This window comes from Lolium rigidum, chromosome 5 (genome assembly GCF_022539505.1).
Source record: "Lolium rigidum isolate FL_2022 chromosome 5, APGP_CSIRO_Lrig_0.1, whole genome shotgun sequence".
Classification (NCBI taxonomy): domain Eukaryota; kingdom Viridiplantae; phylum Streptophyta; class Magnoliopsida; order Poales; family Poaceae; genus Lolium; species Lolium rigidum.
Genome location: NC_061512.1, coordinates 267184534 through 267193346, shown reverse-complemented (window position 1 = coordinate 267193346; position 8813 = coordinate 267184534). Strand labels below are relative to the sequence as shown.

The following is an 8813-nucleotide window of genomic DNA, read 5'->3' as shown; positions in this document are numbered from 1 at the left end:
TCACCTTTCCACACGTGAGACAAGGAGTCTCCGGAGATCACATAAGTAAAATCCACTTGAATAGCATAACGATATCTAGATTACAAAGCTCATGATCACATAAAGATCACACCATGAGAGAGAGATAAACCACATAGCTACCGGTAGACCCTCGGCCTCGGGGAGAACTACTCACTCCTCATCATGGGAGTCAGCAACGACGACGGAGATGGCGGTGGAGTCGATGGCGATGGCTCTAGGGGCAATTCCCCGTTTTGGCAGGGTGCCGGAACATAGACTTATGTCCCCCGGATCTTGTCTTCGGCGGCGGTGAACCTACGGAACTTTTAAGACGAGAGGCTGATTGATTTAGGGTTTTTGCGTCGGGAGCTTTATATAGGCGGAAGGGTGAGGTCGGTGGAGGCACTGGTGGCCCCGGACCTACCCTAGGCCTGGTGGATGCGCTCTCCGCCGCGGCTCCCGTGCTTCTGTTGCTCCCGGCCATAGCCAACCTCCTCCCGTGGCGACGGGAGCGAAGGAGATACGAGAGGGCGGGGATGATCGGACGGCCGTGGTGGCCTTCCCCTTCGGCTCCCACGTCCCCGCCCACTAAGAATGCCAACGGTGAAGCTCGGCCTCCCTCTCGTTCCTCATCTCCTCTAAACATCTCCTCCGAACGTTCTCACGAACAGCTCAGGCAATGGCTGCGGCACATGGACACGGTAGTGACAATGCGCGCCGGATGAAGCAAAGCATGCCACCGGGACGAGTGACCCGGCCCGAGGTTGCGCGACGCTCCAAGAGAGCGCCGGCACGCCGGCCCCATTGTCATCCCGGCCCGGCGCGACCGCAAGGCCAAGGGCCACACACGCGCTGGTTGTAGCAGATCCGAACGCGGGTGGCATGGGCAGCGTGTAGTTCAACGCTCCCCCAGCCTGTAGTTCTCAGTCGCTACGGCAATGGGCCGAGGACCAGATTTGCTAAATCCCCGCGTCGCGATTCTCGCGCCTAGGGATGCAAGCTTCACCAGCACTTGGCCAGCTTTCGCGGGAGCGGGGAGCCTTTTGCAAACATTGATCTTCAGGTGCCTTTCTGTAAAAACTACAACTCCCGAGCACAGCGCTTCCACTGCCAGACAGGTCCCACAGTGCCGCATCAACCAATCCGTACAAGGACCGTCTACGGTGATCGTAGAGTGACACACATGCACGTCTTCAAGGACCGCAATTTCCACTTTCATAAGTACAAAGATGAATGTGAATTATACGGACAAGTTTCGCGACGTCTCATATATTTTACTCCATTTTTTTAGGTTGAAAAGATGCCCTACATTATGTTTTGAGAGAAAGAAGATGCCCTACATATGTTTTTTTTTAGAGAACATGAGAAGCTTTATTGAATCAAAGTGACAGGGATACAAAGGTTCAGATTGTCTGAATGTGATTAAAGGATATTCATGTTTCATTGGGAGATGCCCTACACTACATATGTTTTTTTTTTTTTTGAGGGAAACCCTACACTACATATGTAGACAGAACAGAAGACATCCATCGTCAGAACGGAGGGACTCGGTGGATAAATTCCCACAGGCCCAGGCCCAGGCCCAGGCCCAGGAGCCCACAGGAAAACCCTAGCCCCCAACACATATACGTGCTCCCTCCTCAGACCTCAGCGCAACCCATCCTCTCCCGTCGTCTCCACTTCGCCGCCGCCGCCGCCGCCGCCGCCGCCTCCTCCTCGTCGCGTCGCCCGCCTAAGCCATGGTACGCTCACCTCACCGGCCGGTACATCAATCCACCCGCAGCAGCTGCAGCGCGCAGCCCGGATGCATACTGAGACCTGACCTCGCTCGCTCGCTTGTCCTCGCAGGCCCCGAAGAAGGAGAAGGCCCCGCCGCCGTCCTCCAAGCCCGCCAAGTCCGGGGGCGGCAAGCAGAAGAAGAAGGTCGAATCGCACACCTATCCCTCTCCTTGTTTGTTTGTTTGCTTGATTCTCTCTCACCGAGTTTGTCGTGTGGTTGCAGAAGTGGAGCAAGGGTAAGCAAAAGGAGAAGGTGAACAACGCGGTGCTCTTCGACCAGGCCACCTACGACAAGCTCATCACCGAGGCGCCCAAGTACAAGCAGATCACGCCATCAGTCCTCTCCGAGCGACTCAGGGTAACGTCCATGATCCGCATCTTGTTATTACTTGTTACTCGACCCACTTAGCATTGAGATTGGTCTCGAATGGTTGATTATGTATGTGGGTTGTAATCTAATAATAATTGCTGTTTTAGTGGCACCAAGAGTAGTAACCTGTAGAAGAAGAAACAAATATTCTCTTGCATAGAACGTCGTATATGCTTGTAGCGTGGTGTGTAAGGCTTGCATTCTCAAATGTTGCTCCAAGTTAGAGATTAGGATGCAATCGATTTGATGTGCCCATTTGCCCACCTTTTATGACTGTTTTCATAATGGGATTTGGACATGTGCAGTCAGTAGTGTTTTGTGTCGGTTACTTGCTTGGCCTCACAATTGGTATGAAATTAATGTTCAAATGAACACGTCATGAATTTGTTGCTGCATCTTGACATCCAAAGTTTGTGTCTGAAATAAATGCCTTATTTCTAGTTGGAACCACAGTTCCATGTGGGAGAAACCTGATTGTTTTAAGTAAAGCATGTTAGGGTGTAGCTATTTCTCTATTTATCTAGTCTAGGTATCAAATTTGCTTAGTGCTGGCATGTTCTGGATGTTAATAATTACAACTCACTGCCTGGACGCTTAAGCACACTCTATATTAGTGCATCATCCGTGTTATTTTGTTGATATTTATTCCATATCCTGAATGTCTCACTCATTCTCTATTTATCTACATGCAGATCAATGGCTCTCTGGCTCGCAGGGCTATCAAGGACCTGGTTGAGAGGGGGCTTGTCAGGGTGGTGTCAATTCACTCCAGCCAGCAGATCTTCACCAGGGCGACTAACACTTGATCACATATGTATCCAGTGGATGTTCTAGTCCAGTAGACTGAGGCTGTTTTCCTTATGTGATGCACTTTGTGGCCTGTGATTGGGAATGTTATGAGATTTTGTTTTAATTCTAAAATGTTGACAGCACAGTAAATCCTATAGTTGTGAGTGCAACATTGTTTGAGGTCACGGTGCATATAATCTTTTTGTCATGAGATGCTGGAAAACCTGATTATGTCATGATATTTTTCATGCGTTGGAGAGTTTGCATTAAGTCTGCAAGGTGGTTGTACCTGCCTTAATCAACCGAAGCAAATTGGATTTCATTTTGATTCCGCAACTTCAGTAAATTAAGCTATAGTTGGCACATTTCGTTGTGATGCTCGCTGCATTTTTGCATCTACACTGCAGTGGTTTCGGAAATTGAAACACCTAATTTTGTACTCCCAGCTCGATAGACTGAACTGCAGCAGGATGAAGGTATTTGTCCACAAATAATAACATACTGAATCATGACGTATTCTATGAGCTCAGACAATAACCGTTCTTGTTGCCAACTTTACCAAAGGAACCAAGTTTTGATGCATCCGATGTCTAGCAAAACGGTGCTGCCGTGTACTAGTCTTCTTTGCCAGCAAATTGTTAATCTCTATGCATATCACCTTGTGCCGCCTCCCACAAGTGACATAATCAGAAGAAACATTATTCCCTCCTCTCCTTGTTTTCTCCATTTCTTAGCTCAGGATATCTTGCAACCTGCTTATATATTGCACTGCATACTCACTCACCATCTCCACAAGCAGAAGCACCAGCAGCACCATAAGCTTCAGAAACCATGGCGTCCATGAACTTGTACTCTTTGGTGCTGCTGGTGGTTGCCCTGGTGTCAACGCCACTGGCCGTCGTGGCCGGCGACCCGGACATTCTTACAGACTTCGTCATGCCGATGATGTGGGGCATGCCGATGAACATCACTGGCGACTACTTCACCTACACCGGCTTCGGTGGCTGGGAGTTGCCGGTGACTAGCTTCACGGTGCAGAAGGCCTCCATGGTCGAGTTCCCTGCGCTCAACGGGCAGAGCGTGTCGTACGCCAAGCTCAGGTTTCCGCCGGGCACCGTGAACCCGACGCACACCCACCCGCGCGCCTCTGAGCTGCTGCTCGTCATTGAGGGTGCGCTCTCTGTCGGCTTTGTCGACACCGCCGGCAAGCTCTACACCAAGGACCTGGTTGCCGGAGACATGTTTGTCTTCCCCAAGGGGTTGGTGCACTACCAGTCTAACCATGGGTCCAACCTTGCGGTCGCGCTGTCAGCATTCGGGAGTGCCAACGCGGGCACCGTGTCCGTTCCTGTCACGGTGTTCGGCACCGGCATTGATGATGCCGTGCTCGCCAAGTCCTTCAAGACTGACCTGCCCACAGTGCTGAAGCTGAAGGCGGCGCTCACTCCGCCACCTAAGCATTAAGTCCGTCGTGTCTCGCCGTTCTGTTGTGCTTTTGAAATTTCCTCTTGTTGAATAACGTATACCTACCTAACAATGCAGGCAACAACTGCTTAATGGTGGTAGAAATTCGGTGGTGAAATGAACTTCAATGTATGTTTGCAATGTGCTCTTGATTTGAATTGGATCTTGTCTATGTGTGGTAATCTTTGAAGAATGGTGTACCATTTCAAAGGCTCCGAGAATATAAACAGTTTCATTTGGTCACATGACACGTAGGTTTATCAGTTGAGACATGTGCGTGGAAGTTCTTGCCCAATACCTACGCGCATGAATGTTTTCATATTTTCTCCTCAAAACATAGAACTGTGAGTTCCACAAAGTATAAAAAAGGGGTTCCAGTGTATCTAGATAAAAAAAATCCCATTTCGCAAAGAGAATTTGGTGCTGAAATAATTTTGAATGCATGTTTGCATTGTCGGCTTGATTTGAGTTGAACTTTATTAGTATGTGTGTTATGCTTTGAAAAATTGTGTACCATTTTAAAGGCTATGAGAATTTTGTCAGTTTCGGTTTATCACAGCTAATGCCTCGGAAAGTGTGGCAAGCTAATAACCATCTAGATACTTTTTGTCTTCCGTTAGTGAATGACTTTTGCTACTAGGTTTAGGTAAGGGTTCCGATGTATCCAAATTTTGAAAATTCACTCTTGTAAAGACAGATGGTGTACGCAAGTTAACCACAATATCTCCAAACGATCCGCGTATATGTATCAGTATGTAAGTGCCATCATGCCTATAGTCTTACCTTCCAAGAAAATAAAGAGAAAATTTAATCAAAGTGTTATATGGTGTATGTTTTTAGAATTATTTGGAACTTTGGATAAGTTTCACTTTGCTTTCACCCATTTCAACCATAAATTGGCTTCCACTGGATAGGTTCTCATCAATTCTGGTCAATTCAAATATTTCTGTATAAAAATACTTTGCTCTTCATTGTTTCTTAGAGTTATTTCTGGTGCAAAAGAAACGCTAGTGGTGTGATATATTAACTTTGTTGTCAGTTTAAAACAGATAATCGATCTTGTTCTCTTGAGGTTTATGTTAGATGAGCCCATATAGTTTTACATCCAGTCCCGTCGTATAATCAGTTGAGCCTTTATTTTATATACTCCATCCGTCCCAAAATATAAGGCATGAATTTATCAGTTATACACTTATACATAGCAATTGGAAGCGGACAGTTATACACTTATACATAGCAAGATTGAAATAGAGTGTAGGTGTTTTTTTTTTTGAACCGGAGAGACCCCGAATGGTCAGGAAGCTTCATTAGTCAAAGCGGACGGTACATTTTACAAACAGGCCCTCTAAGAAAAAGAAGATGAAAAGCAGGCCTAAAATATTACAACCAGGACCCTGAGAAAAGTTGCAGAAACGCGATCGAGTCCTCGGTCGCCGCCGCCCGGTCTGAGACCTCCAACCTCGAGGCACCATCGTCGCCGCCGGGGACGTTGCCACTTGGGGCGTCGATGGTGATGCATCCTGAAGTAGGGTCGGGGAAGATCCTCACTCAGAGCTGGCTTGGAGTGGCTCAAAACGCCGAAAATAGCGCCGGTGAACCATGGCTGACGTTGGTGAACTCCGAGAACAACAGCCTCCAGCGTGCGCTGCGCACGCTCATCGTCTCCCTGCCGAACACCAAAACGAAGATCTTTGGATCCCTCCTTTCCCCCTGCCTATCACCACGACCACAAGAGGGGGTTGGAGGCATCCTCAGATCTGCGCGATTTGGCATCCAGCACTCGAGCTTTATTGAAGGAGATGAACGGAGAACTCCGCTCGTCACCGTCTCCGACCACCGGAGCACAACAGCGAATGAGAGGAACTCCCTATTCCAGCCGGAGCAGCTCGCCATCTCCAGCCGAATCCATCCTGGCGGCAGAACGCCAAACTGGCACGAAGGCCAACAACTACTACTAAGCCTATAGTAATATACAAGGCGGCCTCCTCTCCCTCTCCAACTCCGGCCGGCGAGGCCGCCGGAGAGGGGAGGGAGAGGAGCCGTGACCCTCTCAACTACTCTCAAAGGGGAGAAACACTGTTCACTGCTGAGAGCGGTGAGCGGTTAGGTGTTGATTTATCGGTCCGGACATAACTAACCTTGAATGTTTTGGCATCAGTATTCAGATCTCCAACACATAAAGGACATACATGTTCTTTCTCAATCCGTGCATGCAATTTATATGCATGATTCATTTCCCATGTTTGAGTCTATCATATTGCAAACCAGAAGAACCTGCATTGAAAAGAGTAACTCAACATAGTGTATTTAAAAGAAGGGTAAACCAGAATTAAAATGGCAATTGACAAGAAGCTTAAGATGCATGGTGGTTAGCTGTGCATTACCTTAAACCAATATGATTAAACCCACGGAAACCTAGAGGAGAATGGGTTGGGATGCCCCCACGAGCTGCCACTGTCGCCTCAAGATACCACGATACCGTTGGACCCACATTGTCAGCAACCACTTATGCATCTTGGGCCCCCATGTAAGAAACCACGTCAACATTTTTTGATCAATCTTAAGCTCCCCTTCAATCTAACAATGAAATTTTTTCATATATATGTTGAGAAATTTGGATGTCACCTATTATCCACTATCGTACAAACTCTAAATTGTTATCGAATATACGATTTACAATGATAAAAAAGTGCGTACTGTCATTAGGGATTTTCTATGACAGAGTTTCAGTGACAATTCTAATGACAATTTTTTTTATCATTGGCCTGTTTTTGACGAAAAAAACAGTATATTAAGTGACAAAAGTGATTTGACACGAATTCTGTTTTCTGTTGTAGTGCACCCAAAAGCGCAAGAGAAATGAAAAGGAACAGATTCAGCGAATACTAAAGAGGTGATGTTGTTCAAATAAATATTAAGTAACCACAAGTTAAATAGATATGATCCTTAATATATTTAATTTCCATGTTTATGTAAAATATTATGACATCGAAATATTATTTGCTCAATTTTTTTGGTGAGGTAGGGCTCATTTTTGAGTTTCATACATGGTCCTAAATTTTGCCAGCTCAGCCCCGCCAGCAACAATGTGGTATATGATGTGTTCGAGCATGCCACCCTAGACTAGACAACGGTGGTTGTGGCCGTGTGTGGTGACATGGTGTATCTCTCGACTTGTTGGCCACGGAGGCAACCATGTTGGTCTAACGGTGCGTCACATACACTGTTATGGCAAGAAAAACAAATTGCATGTACCATGAAAGGTGTATATTCTCAGTGTCCTTTAAATAATTTTCTTCATAATAATACTCCATGCTGCAAAGCTCTCATCACACAAAGACACAAAACTACATATTTATATCAATATAAGTTTTATAGTGAAGAGGATTAGGCATTGATAATATAATTCAAAAAAGTTTGGCGTCCATCCTTTAGGCAGGTAGGCAGGTTATTTCAACAAGAAAAAAACATCGAAATGGCAAAGCGCCAACATGGCAGCATCACCGGTCATACTATCAATTCTTCTTCGGTGGTGTGAGGGCTGCCTTGAGCTTCTGCACGGTGGCCACGTCGGTCTTGAACGACTTGGCAAGCACGACGTCGTCGATTCCGGTGCCAAACACGGTGAGCGGCACAGACACGGTGCCGGCGGAGGCGCTCCCAAACCCTGACAGCGCGACGGCGAGGTTGGCCCCCTGGTTGGACTGGTAGTGTACGAGGCCCTTGGGGAAGACGAACATGTCGCCGGCAACTAGGTCCTTGGTGTAGAGCTTGCCAGCGGTGTCGATGAAGCCGACGGAGAGCGCACCCTCAATGACAAGAAGCAGCTCGGAGGCACGAGGGTGGGTGTGCGTTGGGTTCACAGTGCCTGCAGGGAACGTGAGCCTGGCATAGGACACGCTCTGTCCGTTGAGCGCGGGGAACTCCGCCAGGGAGGCCTTCTCCACCGCGAAGGTGGCTGTTGGGATCAGCTTGGGACGGAAGCCGGTGAAGGTAAAATAGTCACCGGTGATGTTGGCTGGCCCGCCGATTGTGGTTGGTGGGACGAAATCGGTGAGGATGTCCGGGTCGCCGGCCACCGCGGCCAGTGGCCCCATGACTAGTGCGACCAACACTAACACCAACGAATGGATTTTCATGGACGCCATTGAACTGAGTCTATCTACCAGCTAGGTGACTAAGCTGATTGAGATAGATGATGGGGGCTGCGACCTGCGACTGTTATGGTTTGATGAGGTGATGCAAAATTCCTTGTGATATTTATAGAGAAGAGAACGAGTGATGAACTGGTCAAAACTTTTGAGAAATCGAGGCCGATGGTTTAGACATTGTCGAAATGTTGGCCTTGCTAACAGCAGGCTGCAGCAAACACGCATCCAGGGAAGTGTTATCTGGGCAGCTACTCTTGTTG

General features: G+C 47.6%; 3 protein-coding genes across 3 annotated transcripts; 2 read left to right on the top strand and 1 right to left on the bottom strand.

Annotated features, from left to right (window-relative positions):
• Window positions 1–1848: 1848 nt before the first annotated feature.
• LOC124652854 (40S ribosomal protein S25-2-like) lies at window positions 1849–3146 on the top strand (the record flags this gene model as incomplete). Its single annotated transcript, XM_047191897.1, is given in 3 exon segments — window positions 1849–1923; window positions 2003–2137; window positions 2842–3146. Coding segments are annotated over 3 exon segments (324 nt in total), but the record flags the coding sequence as incomplete, so codon positions are not given.
• A 617-nt stretch (window positions 3147–3763) lies between these two features.
• LOC124657643 (putative germin-like protein 9-2) lies at window positions 3764–4402 on the top strand. The gene has a single exon (XM_047196160.1). It carries the CDS (start codon window positions 3770–3772, stop codon window positions 4400–4402), a length of 633 nt encoding a protein of 210 aa, XP_047052116.1. The 5' UTR covers window positions 3764–3769.
• A 3475-nt stretch (window positions 4403–7877) lies between these two features.
• Window positions 7878–8591, bottom strand: LOC124651463 (germin-like protein 9-3). Its single transcript, XM_047190555.1, has one exon. The coding sequence runs from the start codon at window positions 8548–8550 to the stop codon at window positions 7918–7920; it is 633 nt and encodes a 210-aa protein (XP_047046511.1). The 5' UTR covers window positions 8551–8591; the 3' UTR covers window positions 7878–7917.
• Between the last annotated feature and the right edge of the window lie 222 nt (window positions 8592–8813).

Bases quoted from the DNA above. Each gene is read 5' to 3' on its own strand.
- LOC124657643 (XM_047196160.1), top strand. From the start codon at position 3,770: ATGGCGTCCATGAACTTGTACTCTTTGGTGCTGCTGGTGGTTGCCCTG.
- LOC124651463 (XM_047190555.1), bottom strand. From the start codon at position 8,550: ATGGCGTCCATGAAAATCCATTCGTTGGTGTTAGTGTTGGTCGCACTA.